Here is a 26,460-nt window from a genome sequence, read left to right on the forward strand (position 1 = left end):
GTACTTTCACAGTGCTGCTTCTCTGTTACGATAAAAGGAGACACTAGTGCCAGGTCTGAGTAGTCCTTTTTCTTGCAGCCTGGAAGCCAACAATTCAGTAGACTGCTTTGGTAAATACAAATCTCTTGCAAGATCATTCAATTTAAGCTGACTAAGGCTGGCCATACGCTATTCAATTTTCTGTCCAATTTCTGCCCAATTTCCTTTAGATTTACCTTCAACTATGTAGTACAAGAACTTGCCTAATTGGATACAAATGAAAGTGTTGTTAGGTTTGACCTCATATTATATGGTTTTTAGTACATCTAAACCAAAATTCTCAAGAAAATTGTATATTGTTTATCACAATCTGCATCAGATGGTGTATATTCAATCTGAGCATCATCATCATCATTATCTGTAAAAGCAGATAAACTGAGGGATTCAACATCAATCTCTGGTAGCTCAGTAAATACAGGCACGGGTATTTCCTCACAGTGCTCAACTGATCGTCTGGCAGATGGGATATCTGGGTATTGTAATTGTTGTTTGTTTTTCTTATTAAAACCTTTTATATTGACAAGGCAGAAGTAGCAGTTATGCAAATGGTTTGTAGGTTTTTTCCAAACCATTGGCATACCAAAATTCACAGGTTTTACACACTTTGTGAGCAGCCCAATTTTTGTCTTGGTCTCCAAGTTGTACAATAAAGTAGGCAAGATAAACCTTCTTGACAAAGGTATTGTCACTACTATGGCGGGTAGCTCTCTAGACCCGCAGCTAGGGTTTCCCAGGGCGTGGGGTCTAAGTCCCAGTCTGCTTGTTTACCAGAGCCCCTGATGGTGGGGATGGACTTGGAGCAGGCTGGAACTAGGTCGCGGCCTTCGGTACACCCAGCTGAGGCAGAGAAGACCGCTAGCGGAAGCAGGATACTGGGTTACTGTTATGTACTGGATTGGGGAGCCTGAAATGGAGAGAAGGTGTCCTTTTATGACTCCGCTCTGAGTCCCTGAAGGTAGGAGCAAGGGTGCAGAGCCAGGAGTTGCCCGATTGCCGTGCGGCTTTTGCAGCTGTCAGCAGGTAGCTGCAACTCAGGAGATCCGGACACAAGCCAGGTACGGGTGCAGGAACGTGGGTGCAGCAGTAGGTATGCAGGACGCAGGTCAGGTGCAGTTGCAGGCAGAACCATACAGCAGGGTTAGGCAGGCTGGGTCGGTAACAAGTGGGCAGATAGGTACCAAAGGTGCAGGCAGGAGAATGGTCAGGAATAGCCGGGGTCGGTGCAGGCAGAGTTCGTTCTTAGGCGATTATACAGCAGAGCAGGTATCAGGATCAGAATCAGGAATTTGAGTACAGGAACGTATTTAGACCAGAAGGCAATGACTCTTCATTGCAGCAGATTTAAATAGCCTGCGACGTGGGCGCTTACTGCGCATGCGCGAGCTTCCTGCGCTACTGCGCATGCGTGGCCGCACGCTCCAGCGCCTGCGCACTTGCTCCACCGCTATTCGAGGGAATCTGTCGCCGTCGCACCGCTGCACGGCGACGAGATCCTTGACAGTGCCCCCTCCCTTAGGGCAGCCTCCGGATGCCCAACTGGGCCATCTTTTCTGGATGCCTGCATTTAAATGCTTCAACCAATTCTTTGGCATGGATGTTAGACTCTGGCTCCCACGAGTTGTCTTCAGGACCATACCCTTTCCACTTAATTAGGTATTGGAGTTGGTTTCTCCTTCTTCTGCAGTCAACAATGGTTTTGACCTCATATTCCTCTTCGCCATCGATGATTACTGGTTCAGGTGGCCCTAATTCCCGACCTGGGAAGGGGTTCGAGACTGCAGTCTTGAGCAGTGATGTATGGAATACAGGATGGATCTTTACTGAAGCTGGTAGTATGAGCTCATATGCTACGTCATTAAATTTTCCATTTTACAGGAAAAGGGCCCACAAATTTGGGGCCTAACTTTTTTGAGGGACAGGTTAATCTTAGGTTGGCTGTTGACAACCATACCTCTTCTCCAGGTTCCAGGACCAGGTCTCCTTTCCTCTTCCTATCAAAGAATCTCTTGTTATCTAGCTGGGCCTTTGAAATTGTCTCCTGTAACATCTTGTTATTCTGCTGCAGAAATTCAAAGGTATCCTGGACTGCCGGGATCGTTGATTCAGGTATTAAGTTGGAAATAAATGCAGGGTGGAATCCATAATTCGAGAAGTAGGGAGATTGTCTTATAGCCGAGTGTTTTGCATTATTGTAAGTGAATTCCACCAAGGGTAAAAGTGATACCCAGTCATCTTGCGAGAAAGATGTGAAACATCGGATATACTCCTCTAAGGTCTGGTTGGTTCTTTCTGTCTGGCCGTTGGTCTGAGGGTGATAGGCCGAAGAAAGTGAGAGTCCCACCTTCAACTTCTCACAAAGGGCTTTCCAGAATTTTTAAGTGAACTACACCCCCGATCCGAAACTATGTTTGCTGGAACACCGTGGAGCCTCACCACCTCTTTTATAAAGACTTGGGTGGTTTCTGCTGCAGATGGTATTCCTTTCAGGGCGATGAAGTGAGCCATCTTGGAAAACCGATCTACTATAACGAAGTTGGCTGAATATCCTTCCAACGGAGACAGCTCTACAATAAAATCCATTGATATCATCCTCCAAGGACGGTCAGGAACTGGTAGAGGCCTTAGTAATCCCCAAGTCTTACTTCTATTGCCCTTGTTCCAGATGCATGTGGGACAGAAGCTCATGTAGGCCTTGCAGTCCTTCTCCCAGTCGGGCCACCAGAACAGGCGCTGTACCAAATCTAGGGTCTTGTGGACCCCGAAATGTCCTGCCAATGGATGATCATGGCATAGTCCTAAAATTGCCAATCGGGTAGTTTTAGGTGCAAAAATCCTGTTTCCTGACCAGAGTAATCCTTCTCTGGAGAAGAGAGTTATTCCTGGAGGGGGTGGAACCTCAACAGATGCCTGCTGGATCTGTGAAAAGAGATCGGGTTGTAAGAGGCAGAAGTTACCTGCCGAAAGCACTGTATCAGGGGTAGGTGGGTCCTTTGGGTCATCAAATATCCTGGACAGGACATCCGGTTTGACATTCTTGGAGCCTGGTCTGTAAGTAATATGAAAACTAAATCTCGAAAAGAAAAGTGCCCACCTAGCTTGCCGGGGTTTTAGACATCTTGCTGTCTTCAGATACTCCAAATTCTTGTGATCGGTGTAGATCATGATGGGATGCGCTGCTCCCTCTAACAGGTACCTCCATTCTTCCAGGGCTGATTTGATGGCCAACAGCTCCCGGTCCCCCACATCATAGTACCTCTCTGCCGGGGATAATTGTCTGGAAAAAAAAGCAACAGGATGAAACAGAAGTTTTAGACCTTGTCGCTGCAATAAAACAGCCCCAACAGCACTTTCCGAAGCATCAACTTCTGCCACAAAGGGTAGTACTGGGTCTGGGTGGCTTAATATGAGTACCGATGTAAAAAGTTTTTTTAATGATTCAAAGGCATCTTGAGCTGCTGATGTCCAACGGAATTGGATTCCCTGTTTGGTCAATTGGGTGATGGGAGTGATGATGACCGAGAATCCTTTGATGAATCTTCTATACAAGTTAGCAAAGCCTATGAAGCGCTGTACTCCTTTTTTATCCGTTGGTGCAGGCCATTCCAGTATGGCAGAAACTTTCTGGGGATCCATTTTGAAGCCTTCCGTGGAGATAATTAGCCCCAGGAACTGGATGCTCTGGCGTTCAAATTCACATTTTTCTGGTTTGGCATAGAGTCCATGTCCCTGGAGGCGGACAAGAACTTTCCGTACATGATCCTGGTGAAGCTCAATGGATGCAGAGAAGATCAGGATGTCATCGAGATACACGACCATGAACACGTCCAAGAAATCCCTGAAAATGTAATTTACGAAGTGCTGAAAAGTTGCAGGGGCGTTGCATAGCCCGAAGGGAATAACTAAGTATTCATAGTGCCCAAACCTGGTGCAGAAGGCTGTTTTCCACTCGTTCCCTTCTCTGATCCTCATGAGATTGTAGGCTCCTCTTAAGTCGAGCTTAGTGAATATCTCTGAGCCTTTGGAAGAGTTCCGGAATTAGTGGTAGAGGGAATCAGTTCTTTACCGTAATATTGTTCATTTCCCGGTAATCGACACACGGACGGAGAGAATGATCCGATATCAGCAAGCTGTTAGTTCAGTCCAGGAAGAATCAATGGACTACTAGGATGCTCATTGAGAACTACAAGCCATCACCTGCAAAGGCTGTCGGTACTTGTAATATATTCATTCACATAACTATGTCCACACTGCCATGTTCTTTTGAAATTGTGACAGTGGGTGCAGGGAGAAGATCCCAGGCCTACTGTCATGGGAGGTAAGGAGATCTTGGGGGAGGGAAATGGAGGGAGAGCTTTAGGAGCAGGAAAATTTAACATGCTCCCGAAGGTGAACTTATTCTTTAAAAATGGAGTCATCAGGCAGTTTGGTTTGCAGTAAATTATTTGGCTGTTGCTATGCTGCATAGTTAGTCAGGTCTGCATAGTTATTTGATCCAGAGCTTCTCCCAAGTGAATTAATTCAGAATTATAATAAAAATATATTGTGAAAGACTGATTTGGGTCCTTGATTCACTGATGATGAGTTCTGGGAAGAAGTTATAACAGCCAATGATTAGTTTCCCTAAAACTTACTGCTAAGCTTACTCATTGATTTACAGTACATGTAATCATATATTTTTAATTCTGATTTAGTAACAAGATAGAAACTGTCTGTAAATATATATGCCCTCAGGGTCAAGGGGTCCCTGACTCCTTCTTCCACATGCACTGGTCCTGCCCACAGATGCAAACTTACTAAAAGCAAATTAATAACCTTTCTGCATGGCATCCCCAGTACAACTAGACCCTTGCCTATGACTACTGGGTCCTCCTGCATTTTCAGAATTAATGTGCCAGAGTAACACTATACATTGGGGGGCACCTCACTCTAAAATGTAGTAAAAAAATGTATTATACCCAGTGAGCTGCACCCATCCACCCCTTAAGGGGATCTCTGGAAAACTCTGATCCATCATCTTAAAGTCCCAGGATCCATCCATCCTAAGAGGAAGTTTACTGTACTCCTGTCCTGCCTAGGGATGACCATTAGATGACATCAGTATTTAATACAAAACACGCATTACTTTGCGCATTCTGGTGAGTGAGCATTTTGTATACACCTGTTTGCACAATCATCGTCTCCAGGAAGATATATGATTTATGGGCACTTATAGTCACCTAACAAACTTTTATATGTCTTTTAATACATGATTATGATTTTGTGAAATATTTTATGACTTTGTTAGTCTCTTTATGTCCTTTGATTTTTTATAATTTTAGCACTGCACACCACAGTTTTACATTTTACACAATAGAAAACAAAATATTGAGTGCATTATATTAACAAAAAAGTATATTAGTTCACAGAAAAAAAAACTAAAATGTTGCAAATTATTTAAAGGCAAGCTCAAGCTGTAGTAACATCTTATATGCCCTTCCCCCTTAACAGCATGCAAAGGTTCTTCTCCCTCAGCAGCTCTCACTTATTAAATTAGCCCTGCTCTGACCACACACCTTTGTCATTCATTCACAAAGATCTGTAACATCCCAGACACATCAAGCCTGACTTTGAAATAATGGAACTTATAGTGAAAGTCGGGTGAGATGTCAATTTCAGGTGCGATTTGCTAGACATCTGACTCAGATATCTATGCAAATCGCACCAAAAGTAGTACAGGTACTACTTTAGAAATCGTTGACTGCTCTAATTGCAGACAATAGGGTTTGACTTGGCATACGATTTGTAAGTCGCATGGCATGCACATTGCATGCCAAGTCGCACCCAATGTGGCCGGGGTGTAAAGGAATGAACTACAAGTCCTGTTTCCCACTGTGGCAGATGGACATGATTTTCTCAGTGGAATATGATTGCCATAATTATCACACTCATAGGCACACTTGTAGTCCCATGACACTTCATCCAGCTCTTCAACTAAAAGCCCATGTAAATTACATGCAGAGAGCTGGAGGAATAGTTTGTGGGAAGCTGACATTGCACCCACAATCCACTGATCATGAGTGCAATGTTTTCCAGGCTACTGTGAAAAAAAAAAAGTAAATGCACAATTTTTTCCTGCAAAATGTGCATTGTTTTAAGAAGAATGTAGCCTTCAAGCACTATTAGTAGGCTGCAGTTTCAAAGGGAGACACCGAGCAAGTATTAATAAAGAAACCAAAATTAAATTGAACTATTTCACAGAAAAAAAATCTGAAATGTTCTACTGATTCCATGAACTTTTTATGCACTTTTCCCCTGGCAGCTTCAATCAAGGAATCAACATTAGAGGGTATAATTTCACAGAAAAAATAATTATTTTACTTACTCCATGCAGATTACATGAGCTCTTTTACAAGACTACATTACAGAGGACCGATTTTAATCAAGACATTTAAATCATAGTACATGGAGTCCCCTCCTGACTTCCAAGAGTGATGCATATGGTTTTTGCACTTGATGTGCAGAACTTTCCTGCCTCCTATTACTTGCACATGCAGAATGTATGCCTCTCCCTTTTAGGTCTACTTGAAATTTTGAATAGTAGGGATTGGCTAACCTGCAGCCAACAGCTTGGCATAACCATATGCTGAAAGGAGCTATATTTATGTATGGCAGTCAGCAAGTAATTAAAGCGGAGCTCCACCCAAAAGGGGAAGTTCCGCTTTAAGCCTTTGCCCCCCACTCCCCATTAACGATTGGCACCTTTTGGACGCGGGTACCCAAATTTGACAGGTACCCGCTCCCACTACTGCTGCGATCGCCTAGGCAATCGGAAGCAGAATTTGTCCTCCCCCCCTCCCTCCCCATAGTCTTCTGGGACATGTGACAGGTTTTTGTTTACAATTGCAAATATATGTGTAAGCCACAGTGCCCACCTCAAGGCTTCTCTGTGTTCTGCGGTCCTAACTCTATTATTTTCAGGAGCCAGTGCAGCACTGGGTCTAGCAATTTTCAATAGAACTGTATAGCAGCAGTTATTTCACCCACTAAAAAATCCCTATCTTCTCCAAACCTCCAAGTCAGATTTACTATGAAAATATAGTACTGTTCAGAAGCACTGAATAGTAGTATAAGACTCACTCTGTGATCTCTCCTTTTCTGCTCCAGGTCTGTTCAGGACACAGCGAGTGCCCAATGAGCTAGTGATAAATTATTATAGCAAAATATGTGTGAAACTGACAAAATAAAGTGGAAAATTGCTACAAATGTTCTAATATGTTGAAGTAGTCACAGCAAGACATGTCATAAATAGAGATTTTAAAAATAAATATTTTACAATTCTGACACGCATGTCACATTCAAAGTGAACATGCACTACAAATCATTGTTTATGGGTCACAGTAATATAAATATTGCAGTCTATGCTGTTTTAATGTGTCATTGCTAATAGTTTATTGGACATTGAGTGTGAATATGACTGACTGTACTTATGGCAGATTCAACAGCAATATTGCATAGTAGTATACCAGCAACTATCTTTCCCTGAAAACACCCTGTGATCTCTCCCTATCTGCTCTAGTTCTCTCCAACACACACTGAATATGCCTGATATATATACCTTTCCAGCAACGATACTGTGGAGTTGTATAGTACATCCCCCTATCTCTCTCCAAAATACTCTGAGTGTGTATATTGCTAACTGTAAATATGGCTGTCTTTAGTGGCAGTACTTTATGGGAAGAAATATTTGAAGCAGCTATACCACTACATTATAAACATTCTGTGATCTCTCTCTAACTACTTCATGTCACCTCCAACACTCCATGATAAAAGACTGCTTTGAACCCTGAGTTTTAGAGAGAGGGTGCTGGAACTTGAGAAAACCCCCATGACTGGTCCTTCTAAGCAACCTGACCATAGTTCAGAGGTCTGGGAGTGCATCATTGGCAATTGGTTGCTTTGGTTTAGTTTAGCCATCATGGTTTGCAAATTTCTGGAACAGAAAATAACTTGAGTTCAGGTGAAACCCATGTCCAACCCAAACCTGAAGGTCATTCTTAGTGTTTGGGTGGGCCATGCAAGCCAGCATATCATTATGCTCACATACAGACAACTTGGTCAATGCTGAGCCCTATCAGATATATCTGTTACCCTTTGACAAAATTAACACTGCAGATAAAGAGAGGAGGGCAACACACACTTAACCCTACCAACAGGCACACAACAGATCGCTACTTTATAGGCTAGAGCACAATACTTGATTTCCTGCTATAAAATTTGTGCATTGCCTTGCAAATATGTGCTATTTACAATACAAATCTCCAGCGGTAGAAAAAAGTAAATGTCAGCAATGTGGCAGTGTAGATTAGCCCCTTTACAAAGTGTGCACAATTATTAGGCAACTTATAAGTTGTATTTTTAAGGATTTATTTCATTATTGAACAACTATAGTGCTCTCGGGCAATCCAAAACCTCAAACCTGAATATTCCATGCAGTGGAATACTTCAATACATGCAATGGAGCATTGTCCTGCATAGATATTATGGTCTTCTTGAAGGATGCAGAATTTTTCCTGTACCACTGCTTGAAAAAAATGTCTTCTAAAAACTGTCAGTAGGCTTGGGAGTTGATTTTTAATACATCTTCAACCCAAAAAAGGTACAACTAGCTCATCTTTAATAATACCAGCTCACACAAGTACCCCACCTCCACCTTGCTGCCATCTGAGGTGAACTGCCCCTCTGTGCCCGTTATGGATCCAGCGATGGGCCCAGCCACCTGGTCCATCAAGAATCACTCTGATCTTATCAGTTCATAAAAACTTTGAAAGATCTCTCTTTAGATATTTCTTGTTCTAGTCTTAACGTTTTAACTTATGGGTCTTTTTCAGTGGTGGTCCGGTTTCAGCCTCCCTTACCTTGGCTGTGTCTCTGAGCACTGAACACCTTGTACTTATGAAAACTCCAGGTAGGTTGCAGTTCTGGAATATGATAGCACTGGAGGATAATGGGTTCCTAGTACCTTTTTACATTTGATTCTTCTCAAATCTATGACAGTTAATTTGAGTCTTTTTTTTTTCTCAACAAGTTTTTTGCAACCCTGTTAACTATTTGCAACAAAATATTTTTTTTACAATTTTGACTTTTCAGAGACAGCTAAATCTCTTTTTTGGCCCATTTTGCCAAGGGAAAATAAGCTGCCTAATAATTATGCACACCTTGATATAGGACGATGATCTCCTTACACTCATTACACAAATACACATCACCTGACATGCTTAAGCATTCAAGTTTATACAGCTTGAAGTTGGACAATATGCATAAAAATGATGATTTGGTAAAAATACTCACAAAGAAGGTAAGTATATGTTACTGGTAGTGGGGGTGTTAAACCAAATATATAGCTTTGCCCCAAATGGGTTGCTTTCAGGCTTAATATTCTCAGATCTAAGGTGCTGCAAATATGTGAAGTGAACATGTAGGAAAAAGAACAAGGAAAAGCATCAAGTCCTCCATCAGAAGCAATTGTCGACTCGTTGATAAAATTATTAATTCGACTTTTTCAAATGGTGAATATACAAAAAAGGGATCAAGCCTGGCAGCTGTAACTTCCACTTTATTATGCATACATAACAAAGTAACTTTGTTCCCTTTGAAGAGGTCCAGATGTGCAATAAATGTGCTTACTGTATAACTATGGAGAATAATTGCGAATGACCAAATAGTTAAATGTGGAGTAAATTGCATTATAAATATGCCTATATGTCATATTAGAATATGCAACGCATATGTGTTAACGAAAAAGTATAGCCAAAGCTCTTTTGGCTGTACTTCTCCTGTGGAATACAGAAGTGTAGTTTGTTCTCCACTTCTGTGACCTGGTTTCAGCCAACAGTGGGCTTAAGCTTGCTGTCTGCTAATCTTACTTGCATGGTCCAAGCTAGGGAAAGATCCCAACTGCAAAGTCGGGATTCATCCCAGAGTCTCCTCACAGCCCAGCGCTCCAATGAGCATTGGTGGGGCAGAGCAGACAGAAGGTGATTGACAGTAAACGCTCTCTGTTCAAAGCGGCTGTGAGAACTCAGCGATCAGCAGACATGTTATCGCTGAGTTCACAGATGTAGAGCTGTCCAAGGACAAATATAGCATCGGACTGGTGCTGTATCCACCTAGGTAAGTATAAATGGGTGGGAGGGTACCATAGCCATAAATTCATGATAGTACTTGTAAACACATGTGTAAGAAGCTGATAAATATCCACATAAGAACAGCACAATAGTAATTAACCTTAAGGGCTCGTTCACACTTGACTGTTTTTCCAACTCTTGCCAAATGCCCCTATAGCATTTGACAAGCGTTGGTCCGGCGTTTGCGGAGTGTTTTTAACGCCCCACAAATGCCTATAATGAAGTTTGAATGGTGTTACCGCTCCGCAACCGCCTCGCAATCGCGTCGCAACCGCACCGCAAACGCCGGCTGGGTGTTTGCGGAGCGGCACCATAGACTTGAATAGGAGGCTTCAACTCCTCCTGACTCGACCAGAGACGTCCATTTTGCCACGATGCGACGCTAACGCTCCCGTTTGAACAGTTTGAACATAGTGTGCTGCAATGTTCAGAATTTTCCCAGGCGTTTGGGAAACGGTAAAAACGCTTCCCAAACACCTGTCTGCCGCTTGCTAACAAGGCTAGTGTGAACGTAGCCTTAAGTAGGAGGCAAAGCACTAAAATTAAAACACTGAATAACAGAGTAATGTTTGGTGCTTTCATTAAAAGCCCTCAATAATGGTGAAAGTAGCGTATAATTGTTTTCTAAAAATAATGTATAGCCTAGGAGAAGGGATCCTTGCAGATGCTCTAGTTGACCATGACATAGCCATAAGCACTTGGAATGAGATTTTCTGTCAAAACACAAAGTAAGCATGATACTGGGAGATACTTTGCTTTCAATCTGTGGGCAAAGAAGTTGGTGGAGAGTTGCTAATGACAGTTTCAGCTCTACTGTACACTCCAACTTGTGATGACACTGAAAATTACAAAATGACTGCCATTCCATTGAGGTGCCATAACTAAATCCCACAGTAATAAGATACCCAGACCAAAACTGAAAGCTTGCACCTGAGATATGGTGGTTGCAGAGAAATAAAGGTATTCTATACCTCCACCAATGCACCTGACACTATTAACACTTACTAACCAAAATATGACCATAATATGTAGATCATTTTGTGTTCTTATGCTTTCTGCTTCCCAACCAACTCCCTCAACTGATGCTTATGCAAGCTGTCTCTGCATCAGCATAGCAAACTTTTCCTTCAAAGTATGTCTTAACATCCAGTGACAGCAGTAAGGGTGAGTAAACAATATCTTGAAAAGGCATATAGCTTATTTCCTATTTACAGAATGACAGGTGAAAGTTTTTAAAGCTCATCAAACTTCCATGTCACCTCACGTGGTGCCTGATGCTTTTTGACATGACTTTCTCTGGGATGCCCAGTGACACCGATTATTTCATTTATATTATCTCCTTCTATCATTCCTTAACCCTTTTCTTACTTCTATGAACAAATGGAAATCTCTATATTAATATTATTCAGATTTTATATAGAGCCAACAGCTTTCACAGAGCTTTACAATATAAAGGGAGATGGTACAGTTACAACACATTACAAGTGGGTTAGGAGGGCGCTGCTTATAAGAAAAACCCATAAAGGAGCTTCCACATATAATGTTCCACAGTCCTTATAGTGCAATACTAAATATATACAATAGTGTCGCACAGTACTGAATAATAGGGTTCCTTATAAATATATGCACAAGTATCATAAACCACAGTAAAGAAAACAAAAACGTGAGATCAATAAAGCAAAATGATGCAAAAGGATGTACTCTGTGTGTGTGTGCAAAATGTCCGTATATTTTACCTTTAATAGTCAACAAACAACAAAATGTGTGTGTGTATTCTTTTAAATAACACATGATAGTGAACACACCAAAATGTTTGTATGTGTCCTTTTAAATCATCATAGTATCTCTTAAAGATGAAAAACAAAATGTATCCATGTGTACTCAATATTGTCCATATGTACCACTTGCTGTAACCAAGAAGTTGAAAATTCTTCAAAAACCCTTAATAGTTCCACCATGCCTTTAAATATATAGACCAGTCAATGGTGCCAAACCCATCACCATAATACATATGCTCTCACTGTCATTAGGTCATATGCGCCTTCTCATAAGTCACAACAGCGATCTCCACTCCAATACTTAGTGGCTCCACAAACCACTTCCATCCTCCATTATATTTAGATCCAGGGTGAAAAACACTCAAAAAGAAGACGAATATATAAAAATATATAATAGGATAACTTCCAACAAAATGGCCACCCGCACACTTCATGTGATGCCACCAGCTGTTTACCAGCTTGTTGCTTAGATTCACTAGTGACTAGTGCCTTACAGGAACATTAAACCAGTAAATTGCTGCTTCCAGGGGGAGTGCTGTTCTTCCCTCTCTTGGTTGCATCGTTCTTCAAAGAGCCATAATTCAAACTTCTTCTCACTGAGCACCAAGTGGACCCCAACACTCGGGCAGAAGATTCTTTATTGCCTTTAGAGAACATTGATTGTTTTGGGGTAAAGTGCTCTTTTCTTTATTTCTCTTTGCCATCAGGTCCTGAGGTCCCAAAGTGAGCTAGTCTGCCCCTTTGATAGTTCTCGCTGCTCACTGGGGACTGTAAGACCACCTCAGGTTGAAGGTATTGTGTTAGTTTCTGAAAGCAGACCTGCTAACACTAAATGAGACTTTGTGATAAGTGTTGTTACTTGTGTCAGCTTGAACTAACAAAAGACAACTGATTTTGCAGATGCCAGTTCTGTTTATGTTGTGTAACCAAGCTATATTGAAGTTAGCTATAAAACTCTTACTGATTTACTTCAGTGCGTGAGTTTACTTTCTGGTGGAGATTTATTCCAGTTAAGAGTGTACTGTGGTGTCAGCAGGGGTTTCAGAGAGGGCTTTCAGAGAGGGGTCCAGAGCCACAGGGAGCCCAAAAATAATTCAGCAATTCCTAAGGGGGTACTGCTACGGTACATAAGTACTGTGGAACCATATACAATGTGGGCTCTGTTTTTATGGGTTCTTACGATGATCATCTCATAATGTTCAATGAGAAGTAAGCAGCCTCGTTGTTGTTTCCTTTGACTTAGTAACATATACGACCCATTACCCTATCGCCCACTATCTAAGTTGGTTCCCTACTTATAAGAGCTCACAATTTTTTTACAAAACTTTTTCCAGATACTTTCCAATTGAACACAACATATTTGCTATATATAATCCATCAATACTATATACAAATGTATTTTTTACAGAATCAAACAATATAATACAGTCTATTTCAATGGGTAAGCATTGCGGCAGATGAAAAAAAAGTCCTTGACTTCACTTTAATTATGTGGCTGATATTTCATTATAACTAGCACAATTGGACATTTGGGCAAAATTAGTACTTATCCACAAATTTCTAGAATTATAATGTGGAAAAAAGCTCCTTGGCCTCAAGTTTTGAGTTGTTTTGCCTTCATTCCTAAAATGTTCATACTTATGTTCTGTTATTCTTAGAAGAACAAGGTCCTTCTTCTCTTTTCAGATAATGTGAGGGATGATTGAAGATTTCCTGCAAATCAAAAAGAACAAAAGCACTGAAAAGAACTGTAAAGATGGAGATGGTATAATTAATTACAAAGCATGAACAACAATACCTGACCATTCCAGAATGACTCCAGCAGCTATTTTTTTTTTTTTTTTGGTGATCAACAACTAGTTCACATATTGCTTAAAACATATCTGAATATCACAAGTATAAAATGATTATTTCAGTTAATTTTCCAGGCATTTACTATATTCATGCAGCCATCATGTTGATAAAAATCAGAGCCTAGGTTTAGCGAAACCCACTGATTTATTCATGATTTCATAAGAGAATATGATTATTCCCTCTCCCTCTTCCCACCAAATGATTGCATTTTCAAGTGTGAAGTGAGTTGGAAAATGTCTTCACTTCATTATGACAGCCCATATATTCTTTCTTGTGTGCAGCTCACAGAGTCAAGCTGGGAACAATGTATTCTCTTGATTGTGGTTTCAGGAGTAAACACATTAAATGTTTCTTGTATACAGTTACTTAAAATATAGGATTTACAAAGATATTTAAGCCAGCAAAGGAATTCAACCATCCTTGCTTATATTTTTAAACCTGAAATAAATAAAGCACTATTTTGAGAATTATTTGCAACTTAAAAGGCTAGTCCATCATTTATAAACTTGTAAAACTTGCTTTTTTTTACTTTATATTTATAAATTTTAATAATCAAAATAAGTACAACAATTCTCCATACATTAAAATCATACAGTCTCCATATAAAAAAAAAAACATTTTTTAAACATACCCATCCCCCTCACCAAAGAAATAAATTTACTGAACAGAAATACAGATTTTTTTTATACACTTTAAAAATAGGGGCAGTCACTGTCACAAGTTAGCCTCTTGTTTGCTTATTCTTACCTCCTTGCTGCTCCTGATTCCTTTCACATGTGTGGTTTGTCTGTGCTCACCTATGGGCGTCGTCTGCTATTCTCTGGGTTTTGTTTCTTTCCCTTCCATAACTTCCTAGTTTGCTTGTCTATATAAGACATGCTCAGTCTGGCCCACTTTGCCTGAGCAACTTCCTAGTTGTCTGAGCTCCTGTGTGTTGCTATTGCCTGTATCCTGCATTGACTACTCGTGTACCGACCCCGGCTTCGTTCTCTGACTGTGCTTGTTTTCCACCCGTCCTGGCCTGGGATAGTCTGTTGGATTTCCGTCTCATCCCACTGTACTCTGCTCCCGCGAGCGGTCTCCTCATCCTCAGCTGGGCGTACCCGGTGGCCGCAACCTGGTCCCAGCTTGCTTCAAGTCTGTCCCCACCATCAGGGGCTCTGGTGAAGAAGCAGGCTAGGGCTTAGACTCCGCGCCCTGGGGAACCCCAAGTTGACCATCTACAAGGGCTCACTACCACAGGTGCTGGCAGTCACCACATGAACAATAAAAACAAATATTACATATCGGGGTAAACATTCCTCAATGTTAGATAAGGAGGTAAAGTTGACACAAGACTAATCACATCCTGTAGGAATCTGCAGGAGGACTAGCAAACAGGCAAAAACAATAGGTTACTCAATTAACAATGGGAATTCACAAATAGCAGGCACACAATGGGGAAAAGACACTCCATACCTAGACAGGATAGGCAAACACAGGTACACATAACACCATGATAAACAGATTCCACATAACAGCTGGAGACCCCAGCATCAGGTTGTTTTGAGCTGATTATAATCTTCTGCTTTGAGTCTCTGAGTCTAGGAGGGGGTGAAGCAGTCAATGCTGGTTTGGGCACAGAGGCCCCAAATCTGTATCAGGGTCCTCCAGTTCTCAGCGTGTGTATGTTTTGAAGAGACATGGACTACTCTAAAGGACCCCCGGGCACACACCTCCCAAAAAATACAACCCCCTCAAATGCCAGGGCCCATAGTCAATAGCCTGCTAAGGCTATCTTGCAGTCCCCTCCAAAAGCCCCCATCCCAGTGGGTCTGTCACACTGAACTCTGGGCTAAACGCACATATGGAATATATACATGGGAACTTTTTTACCTGCCACAGCGTTTTCATTTCTGAGTCTTATGCATAGTACACACGATCAGAAAATTGGATGACAAAAATCATTTTCAATCAATTATACGATAATCTGATCATTAGTACAGAGTTTTCTACATCCAATCAGGACAGTTCATGCAACAATATCCAAAGAGACAAGCACAAAATGTTTTCTTGTACCATAACAGATTTTCGTTAAATCAGTACAGTATTCACTCGAAAAAAATCGAGAGAGCAAGACCACCTATGCTCGGACACGGAAGAATACATAACAATAAAATACAATACATTACATCACTTCTGAAGTTGTATTCTGTTGTACAAGAATTTTCATAACTTTAATAACTTCTTCATTGATATTCTCATCATGTGTACGGGGCATTACACAGCTCTGCCACACAGAACAGGTCTGTCTGGTGGAGTACGATTTTTTTCTGATTTTTCTCTGCTGCAGTTTAGTAAGACTTTCAGGTCTCCTCTCAACTGTGACTAGATAGGAGAAGAAGACTAAAGGCAAAGGTAAAGTTGATCCATGAAATATCCGATTGCCTAGTAGGAATGGAAGGAAGGAAGGGATTTTTTTCCCTGCTGGAGAAAATTGGATTATGCTTTATTGGGGTTTTTTCCTTCCTCTGGGTCAACTATAGGCATAGGATTGTACATTTTTTTTCCCTTACATTGGTTGAACTAGATAGTCTTTTTTCAACCAGTCTAACTATGTAACTGATAAACTCATCTCTATGTCATTCTGGTCTATCCTCCTATCAGCATGCTCCTTGTCTTACAGTCCAATTGATTAGCTCCTTGTGCTTTTTCCCCCCTCTCCTGGCCTGAGATCTGATGTACAGGATCTGCAAGATACCAAGCTAAATTTAGGTACCTACACTGGCTTTAAAAAAACAAGAACACATTTAAGGATGTAATATTCTATATAAAGCTGCATAAATTGTATATTTTCTATCTGCAAGGAGTTCAGATTTAATAATGTTAGTTCACCAACTGCTTTAATTGTACTCTGCAGCCTAAAAAGGTTAGCTGTAACAGTCATTGCACGAACCTTAACATAATATCATTACTCTATATTCTAGAACAGACCTGAAAGGCATAATAGTAACAGTAATATCTTCACATGGTAATTCATGAAATAATTTGCACAGATCGTGTAAGCTTTTACCAAGCAGTACTAACATTAACTAAGACACCATGTTTGACACTTAAAAAGTGATTCAAACATCTTGGTACTTCTTGTAGTCATGACCTCTGCTTAACATAAGATACATCTACCTTTTAAGGAATATAAACAGACAGCTCTTTGTTCTTTAATCTGTGTTTAAAAGGGTTTGTAACATGCCTGTTGTCACATATAATTTCCTGAAATATCCTCTTAGACGAAGTGGTGTGTTAAGATGAAAATTGTATGGAGGCCTTGGACTAAATTCAGTGCTAAAAATCAGGCTTGTTTCAGATATGTGAACATTTTATAGAATTCTCCTATAGGAAATAAGCAATCGTCAACCTTAACAGAATGAGTCTCAAAGATAGTGTGGTTTTGTTCAACAGTCCGTGAGATCATACAAGACATTGAAATGTCTGTGCTTTCATTTTCTCCAATTTCACAGTCAAGAGAGTTTGGATCTCATAACTCATGTAATTTTCCTATTAGATTACTGAATCAGAACCATAAAATAACCCCTTTATATCAGCTCTTCATCTATACATATTTTTTCTTGTCAGTTTAAACCATTTAAGCTTATCCTTCATTTGGTAGAAGGCCAAATGTTGGATATGTGGAGCCTAGGGAGAATTAGACACTTTTTATTCTGAAAATGAAGGTATTCATGTATTTTTAAAACATTGGTTTTATAGATGTAGCGACCTCTAGTGCTAGATTTTATTTTTATTAGTTAGAGTCTGAGTAGGAGCATGGGATGAGACAGACCTGGGACTGAGTTTACCTCTGGGCAGACTGGGAGCCTCTACAGGTCAGGGCTTCTGAAGCCCTCCCACATTCCAGAAACTATGGGAAAAGGGCGGAGGAGGCCCAGATTTTCATGTTAAGGGGAATTTGGCCAATCCCCAGACAGGAGGCTGGGCATGGTGGCTAAGGTGAACCCCTAAATGTGGCAGAACCTGTGCAGCAGGGGGTTTGTTGCTGAAGTCAGGGTGGAGGTGGACTGAAATGAGGCTGCAGTACGGAGCCTGGGAGGGGGCTTGAGGGAGGGGAGCCTACCTACAGGCAAGATACTAGAAATAAGGATCTCTATTGTCCAAAGTCTCCTAGGGAGGACATCCTGTGCAGCAGGGAAAGAGCCAGCCCAGCATAAGGCCTGAAAGCAGCTACCAACCCATCAAGCTAACAGGACAGGACAGATTGAGTAATTCTATACCCCCTGGGCCAGACAAAGGGAGAGGGTGGTCAGGTTCAATACCCAACTAGTTCTCATTTGAAACTACTTAATTGTTAGCTTTTGGATTTCTTTGTCCATGGATACCCTCAGTGCAGCTGGGTGAAGAGGAAGGATTCTTCTGGGGTCTGAGGACATACATCAAGGGGACTTCATTGCTCCTTAAAAAGACAGTGTTATTTTTATTGATCCACATTTTTTGTAGAGTATACAGTTGCTGGGAAGTTTGTCCTCACGTTTGCAGTTCCTTGGGCATCCCATATATCCCATATATCCCTAGACCCCATCCGAGTTGTTTACCTCTCAATAAAAATACAACTAAAAAACTAGTTCAAGGACTGTCTTACTGACTCTGGATGCAAGATGTAGAAAAATGCATATTGCCTGGCTATGCAGAGCTTAGAGCTTAGCAACAGTAAAGAAGAAGCAAGTTTTTGGATCTTTTGTTATACGACCAGGAGACTGTACAACAGATTGGGCTGCTTTTGTGGGAATCACCACCATTAAAAGATGTTTGCTAGTTAAAGATATACATTGCTGTGAATAGAAATGTGAATCTCCCCAGGGAAATGGTTTGGGCCCAGGCTAAGTAGTAAAAGAATAAAAAAAAACAAATTTAAAAGAAAAAAAAATCTTCTCTCTTTTATTTATTAAAGACAATTATAATTGAACATGTGATTCAAACTGTTGGATACTATTTAGCATAATAACAAAATTGCTTTATGTGAACTTAGAACAGAAAACTCCTATAGTTCAAAAGCTCTAGTGGGTAGAAATGTTAACCAAAAAAAGTTTAAGATTGGCTTAGCACCTATTGTACAGGTGAAACTCGAAAAATTAGAATATCGTGCAAAAGTTAATTTATTTCAGTAATGCAACTTAAAAGGTGAAACTAATATATGAGATAGACTCATTACATGCAAAGCAAGATAGTTCAAGCTGTGATTTGTCATAATTGTGATGATTATGACTTACAACTCATGAAAACCCCAAATCCACAATCTCAGAAAATTAGAATATTACATGCAATCAATAAAACAAGGATTGTACATAGAACAATATCGGACCTCTGAAAAGTATAAGCATGCATATGTACTCAGTACTTGGTTTGGGCCCCTTTTGCAGCAATTACTGTCTCAATGCGGCGTGGCATGAAAGCTATCAGCCTGTAGCACTGCTGAGGTGTTATGGAAGACCAGGATGCTTCAATAGCGGCCTTCAGCTCTTCTGCATTGTTCGGTCTTATGTCTCTTATCTTTCTTTTGGCAATGCCCCATAGATTCTCTATGGGGTTCATGTCAGGCGAGTTTGCTGGCCAATCAAGCACAGTAATCCCACTGTCATTGAACCAGGTTTAGGTGCTTTTGGCACTGTGGGCAGGTGCCAAGTCCTGCTGGAAAATGAAGTCAGGATCCCCATAAAGCTTGTCTGCAGAAGGAAGCATGAAGTGCTCCAAAATCTCCTGGTAGATGGCTGCGTTGACCCTTGACTTAATGAAGCACAGTGGACCAACACCAGCAGATGACATGGCTCCCCAAATCAACACAGACTGTGGAAACTTCACACTGGACTTCAAGCATTTTGCAGTGTGTGCCTCTCCATTCTTCCTCCATACTCTGGGTCCTTGGTTTTCAAATGAGATGCAAAAGTTGCTCTCATCAGAAAAGAGGACTTTGGACCACTGAGCAACAGACAAGGTCTGTTTTTCTTTAGCCCAGGTAAGACACTTCTGACGTTGTTTGTTGTTTAGGAGCGGCTTGAGAAGAGGAATATGACATTTGAAGCCCATGTCCAGGATCCGTCTGTATGTGGTGGCTCTTGATGCACTGACTCCAGCCTCAGTCCACTCCTTGTGCCCAACACTTTTGAATGGTATTTTTCCTGACAATCCTCTCCAGGCTGCGGTTATCCCTGCTGCTTGTGCACCTTTTTCTTCCACACTTTTCCCTTCCACATAACGTTCTATTAATGTGCTTTGATACAGCACTTTGGGAACATCCAACTTCTTTTGCAATTACCTTTTGAGGCTTTTCCTCCTTATGGAGGGTGTCAATGATGGTTTTCTGCACAACTGTCAGGTCAGCAGTCTTTCCCATGATTGTGATTCCTGCTGAACCAGACTGAGACCATTCAAAGGCTCAGGAACCTTTTGCAGGTATTATGGCTTAATTAGCTGATTAGAGTGGGACACTTTGAGCCTAGAATATTGCACCTATTCACAATATTCAAATTTTCTGAGATTGTGGATTTGGGGTTTTCATAAGCTGTAAGCCATAATCATCACAATTATGACAAATCATGGCTTGAACTATCTTGCTTTGCATGTAATGAGTCTATCTCATATATTAGTTTCACCTTTTAAGTTGCATTACTGAAATAAATGAACTTTTACACAATATTCAAATTTTTTGATTTTCACCTGTATGTGTGACTGTAAAGTATGGTAATTTGAACAGTTTACCAGGAGGTACTGAAATACATGGTAACACACGATCAATGGTCAGGAGTGTTGCAGTGCATTTTGACATGCTGTGGTATGTTAGCAATGAATGAGTGCATGTTAACCTGTTTGTGCGGAGAGTACTTAAATATGCGGCCTCTGGACAGGTGGGCCTTGATGCCAGGAGCTTGTATATTTGCATACCCAAATGTAAACAAACCAGGGCCCAGAGTGCCTGCCCCGAGCTCTCCAGGCACAGTTACCAGGCCTAATGAAAAGCTCCTGAGCACTACTTATGATTGGGAGTGTGACGGCCAATCAAGGTGAAGTAAAGAGATGTCAACAGCACACCAAGGCTTCCTCCAGAATGTTCAAAGCTTTATTCTCATAGTCACATGGTATACATAAGGCAACATTTCAAAGTCATGCAGGGCTCTGTAAAGCATGTGACCATGAGAATAAATTTTTGGACCTTCTTAAGGAATCCTTGGTGCACTGATGACATCTCTTTACTTGGATTGTCTACAGTTCCCAGCCTGTGGTCATTGAAGTACCCATTATTACTGAATAGCCATTTTCAGGAATAAGTGTGTGGAGAATATTGCATTTGGAGCCAATCACGGCGATCACATGATCATAAACCCTGCCCCACCTCCCGGCATCAGAAACCCCTTAAAGGGCCAGGAGGCACCAGCATTAAGGGGTTAATGTGTGTACAGTATTGCACTGCAATGCACTGGAACAGAGTGAAGGGTATCACAGAAAAAGAGAAAATGTGACTTTAGCATTTTATAAGAAAGCAAAGATCTGGATTTCTTTATACTGTCCTAGTCTGTTTTGAAAAGCAATAGATTCATTCTGCTACATTTAATCATCCTTATTGCTATACCAGTAAAACATAAGGGTGTGGGGAAGAGTCTTTTTTCTAAAATCAGAAGCAACTTGTAGGCATTAAAACATCTAAAACTGACTACTCACCGGTCCCACTGTTGCGATTAAAATTGCAATTTGAATGCAATTTCAGGTGCGAATGCCATTATATTCTATGTATCTGAAATCAAAACAAAATTGCAGAATTTGCAAGAATTACTTTATAAATGGCGCTGCAGCAAACTGCACATGTTAAGACACTGACATTTGCATGCATTAGATGCGATTTCAGGTGTGATTTCAATATTTCAATCCACAAATCGCACCGGTGTGACCGGGCGCTTATATCAGTAAGAACTTTTGATACCTTTTAGAAAATATTACTTTCATAAAAACCCTATTTAAGCAAACTAAAGGTTGTGATTTGGAAACAGGCTTGGGGGTTCATTTGATACAGCCAGGCAAGTTCATGGTTATTAACATTCCAGGTTACGTACACAAGGTGGTATCAGTATAGGAGCAAGCAGGAGTATAGCCAAAGTTATCAGATTTAGATAAAGTTTAAATAAAGTTTTATCAGAGGAGAGCAATAAGAATGGTCATTGAAACTGCAACCAAGTAGTGGTATGCAGTGTAGCATTAGCAACAAGAAGCAAAATACTGGTGTTTGTGCACAATAATCTGGCAAATAGGAAGCTGTGAAGCATGGCTTAGATAAGAAGTTCAAGAAAAGAGCAAAGGGTTCAGGAGAAAACTGGGTATCAATGAACATTGACCAAGAGATTAGGCAAGGAGCTATCCAGAGCTGAGGGTGCCTCATTAGGAAGAGTCACTGCCAGGCCAGAGATCTTGGGCTGGATCTGGATCCTGACAGTACTCCTCTCATTCCATAATGACCCCTGGACATCTTAGGGTCTGGTTTGTGTGAAAACCTCTGATGAAATTCTCTTATCGGTCTAGAAGCATGAAATTATTCTTCCGATTCCCTAGAAATTCCCATTAATCTAAATATTATTAATATTATTATTATACAGGATTTATATAGTGCCAACAGTTTGCTCGGCGCTTTACAATATAACAGGAGACAATATAGCAACAATACAGTTCAATACAAGAGGGAAAGGAGGGCCCTGCTCCTCAGAGCTTACAATCTAGGAGGGAGGAGCTAGTGGTACAAAAGGTAGTAACTGTGGGGGATGGAATGGTTGGAAGAGTAGAAGGTTCTGTTATTAGCTGAGGGCAGGATAGGCTTCCCTGAAGAGATAGGTTTTCAGAGATCGCCTAGAAGTGAGCAGAGTAGGTGATAGTCTGATTAATTGGGGTAGGGAGTTCCAGAGGATGGGGGAAGCTCTGGAAAAGTCCTGGAGGCAAGCATGGGAGGAGGAGACAAGGGAGCTAGAGAGCAGGAGGTCTTGCAAGGAGCGGAGAGTACGGTTTGGGTGATATTCAGAGACAAGATCGTTGATGTGATTTGGGGCAGAGTTATAAATGGCTTTATACGTTATTGTTAATGTTTTAAATTGTGTTCAAATCACATTTCTCTGCTGGCTTATTTAGAAAAGATGCACACAGACCCTTAAGGAGGAACCCTGCACTAAATTAATTGCATTTTAAACTAAATTAATTACATTTAAAACATCTCCTTTGTTTACATGGATTCTCTTCATCTACACCAGTTTTTTTAATCTAGAGAAGAATTTGATATAGATATTAATGGGGGACCTCCACACAAAAACAATATGGGTGTGGTGATCCCCTTGTAATTCATACCAGGCGCTTCAGGTCTGATATAAATTTTAAGGAGGATACCATTCAAAAATCAAGGAAAAAGATAGAGGTGCTCCCCAAAATTTCATAGCAGACCCTTATCCAAGCCCAGGCAAAGAACCTTGTCCCCATTTTGATGAGGACATGGACCTCTTCCCTATAATACTTGCTCAGTGGCTGTGGAAGTCCACTGGCTAGGAGTAACTGAAATCTGGAAGCCCCCTTTAACAATAAGAGGGAACGCAAATACCACTCATACATAGTATCCTTACTCATTCATAAAAAATAAAATGGAAATAAAAATGCATTGACAGTTTACAAAAAATTCCCACTGTGAACATCCGCAATGCCTGATGCCCCCTGAAAAAAAAACAACAACCCTAACCAGCTGTCATGTGAAATGTAAGGTACAAATTATAGTGGTGACAATCATTGTCCAAATATGGCCATGGCCAAAATTGAGCAGTAATAAGTACCCAAATATGATCCTATTTAGGCACCGATGTCACCCCCATCCCTTCCCTTTGTTTGTGAGTCCAGAGATTCCTGATCATGTAAGTCAATGCGCCGGGTGATATCAGTGGTTGGTAAGGATGTAGTGGGGACAAGCACCCACTCTTAGCAACCATTGACAGTCATGTTTGTTGTTCAGACAAACGTCTGAAAAGCAGGTGTTCAACCTGAATTTACACTAGGACCAAACAATTCACCTCACCCCTAATTTATATCTCAACACTCAGAATTTCAAGGTAAAGAGATTGCAAATGTGGATATATGGTTGAAATAGTGTATTGGTTTGTAATCAACAGGGTTCTAAAAAGTGTTTTTGTTAAAGAAGGTTCTTGGATCTCTTGCATGGCTTTTGCAGAAGTTTGTGAGCTGGAGCAAATGCGGTAAATAGTGTTGTGGATGGTCATATTCTTAGGATAGTTCCTGAAAAGATTTGGGTTGGAGTATGTGGTGGTGAAAAAATTGTTTTAAACCTTTTTGAAGTCAGAGAGTGAAAGTCACATATTACCTGCTCTGACAGAGCATGGGGTTGTTTATAGCTGGTGTATAACTGAAAAGATGGGGTGAAAGATTACATTTTTTCCTACCTTCCTGACAAGCAATGATAACAGCACAAAATGGGATGTTGTTACAGAGGGCTTTATGGACAAAGAGTAGCTCGTAGTGGAGAATGGCTGGTAGTTTCTATGGTGTAGCTGAGGCAGTTTTAAGAGTGTAATTGGATTACCAAGATTTCTCCAGGTGTCAATCACAAGCATGCCATTATAAACAAACCAAATTATACAATCTAACTAGGGAAATTGAGTTTGCCCTTTCCTTTCAGAAGTCTCAACATTTGCATGGCTACTTGTGGGAGCTAATTTTGGCATAAGAATTGAGTCATTGCCCAATTTAAGTGATTGACATTTTTATTTAGATATATATAATATCAATCAGTATGAGCTGTGCCAGCACTTTATGTGCTAGTCTAACACAAATAAATTGACCAAACAAACAAAAATTAAGTGCAGGACTCGTTAGTTGTGAAAACATAATATATGACAGATAAACCAATAAACACAATCACCTTTGTGAATAACATACATCAGTGCCATCACACCACAATAATAAATGAAAATGATAAAAGTCCTACTGTTTGGAATTATACAATATTGTCCCTCTTCAAAATGTGACCCAAAAGTATGCTGCTCAACCTTGTTATGCTGTTCCACGTGAATTCCGCATGAAAAATATTGACACACACCACCATAACTCTATGTTCCTTTCCCAATTTACAGTATAAATAAGATAGGCTCTCACCTTAAATAGTGAGATCTGGTTATCTTAGGTCAGGGGTAGGCAACCTTTCAGAGGTGCAGATCTAACTGAACAACATGAAAGAGGTCAAAGGTCACCGGGGTTTGGCTCCCTTTTTTTAAAGAAATTAACTAGCAAGGCCTAACATAATAGTAAGGAAAACTTTGAAAAATCTAATAAAAAAATGTCACTGTAAAAATATAAATTTAGCTTAGCTTAAAATTAGACAGTGTCAGTAGGGCAGAGGCTAGTGCCAGTAGGTCAGGAGTTGGTGTTTGTAGGGCAGTGGATGGTGTCAGCAGGACAGAGGATAATGTCAGTAGAGATTTTTTTTTTTTTTACAATTTATAGGAGCCCTGTTTGGGGGCTTTGATTAAATATCAGGAGTCTAAACAGATCCCTGATGTATCACTTTTGAAACAGAGAAAGGGACTGAGGACAGCTTTCCCAGTCCCTTTCTGGCTGGGGATTCAGATTTTTTCACCCCTTTATCGGTGGCTGACTAAGCAGCCTCAGGCTGGCTCTGGCCCTGTCCTCAGTAGTGTCTTCTGCCCCCACAGTAATGACCTCTGCCCCCCACAGTAGTGTCTTCTACCCCTCCCCCCAAAGCAGTGTCCTCTGTCCCCTTCATATCACCCCCCTGCCCCACAGTAGTGTTCTCTGGCCCTCTGCCACCACATCCCCATAGTAGTGTCCTCTGCCCCTTTCACCCCCCCCCCAAAATAGCACCCTCTGCCCCCCATCCCCATAGCAATGTCCTCTGCTCCTTTGACATCACATGTCCTCTGCCCTCCATCCCAATAACAATGTCCTCTGCTCCTTTTACATCAGCCCCCCTTCACACACACACACGCACGCACGCACGCACGCACACACACACACACACACACACACACACACACACACACACACACACACACACATACAACAGTGTCATAGCTTAATTCTCCTACCTACATAGGTGTACACAGAGTAGAGAGCAGGAGGCTGCAAAGCTCTGGACATAGAGTGGGAGGAGCTGCTAAAGTTAACTTTCCATAGTACCAAGCTAGTGATTGGTTGCTAGGACAGCCCCATGTTCTAGCAACCAATCATCTGCCGGTTAACTTGAAAATCATCCATCCAGAGATGTGTAGCCTCCTGCTCTCCATTCTGCTGTGAGGAAGGATGAGCACTGCAGAGGAGGCTAGGGGGGAGGACTGGTGCTGAAGTGTCAGGGGTCAGCAAAACAGAGAAATGTCCCTAATCTACCCATCACCAGCTCCCAGTTGACAGGTAGATCAGGATCGATGGGTTGCCGACCCCTGCCTTAGGTCCATACCATGCTTTTCCCTTTTAAAGTGGTAGCAAACAGAAAAAAAAAACTTGGGCCCTTTCAGGATAATGTCATAATGTACTAGTATGCACTTCATACCAGCAAATTATGACAGACCTACCTGCAAATGAAGCCATCCAGTGGC

General features: G+C 41.1%; 1 protein-coding gene across 1 annotated transcript in view; it reads right to left on the reverse strand.

The window, feature by feature from the left end:
- Window positions 1–319: 319 nt before the first annotated feature.
- Window positions 320–26,460, reverse strand: part of LOC149457702 (uncharacterized) — a 145,717-nt gene continuing 119,576 nt past the window's right edge. The window contains exons 3-5 of the mRNA XM_089683333.1: window positions 2,473–4,055; window positions 1,991–2,386; window positions 320–397 (exon numbers count right to left, since the gene is read on the reverse strand). Of these exons, the coding sequence (XP_089539459.1) occupies window positions 320–397; window positions 1,991–2,386; window positions 2,473–4,055 (2,057 nt within the window). The remainder of the gene's footprint in view (window positions 398–1,990; window positions 2,387–2,472; window positions 4,056–26,460) is intronic.

This window comes from Staurois parvus, unplaced genomic scaffold, assembly GCF_062004578.1.
Source record: "Staurois parvus isolate SC_StPar_1 unplaced genomic scaffold, SC_StPar_1.0 ptg000306l, whole genome shotgun sequence".
In the NCBI taxonomy this organism is placed as follows: domain Eukaryota; kingdom Metazoa; phylum Chordata; class Amphibia; order Anura; family Ranidae; genus Staurois; species Staurois parvus.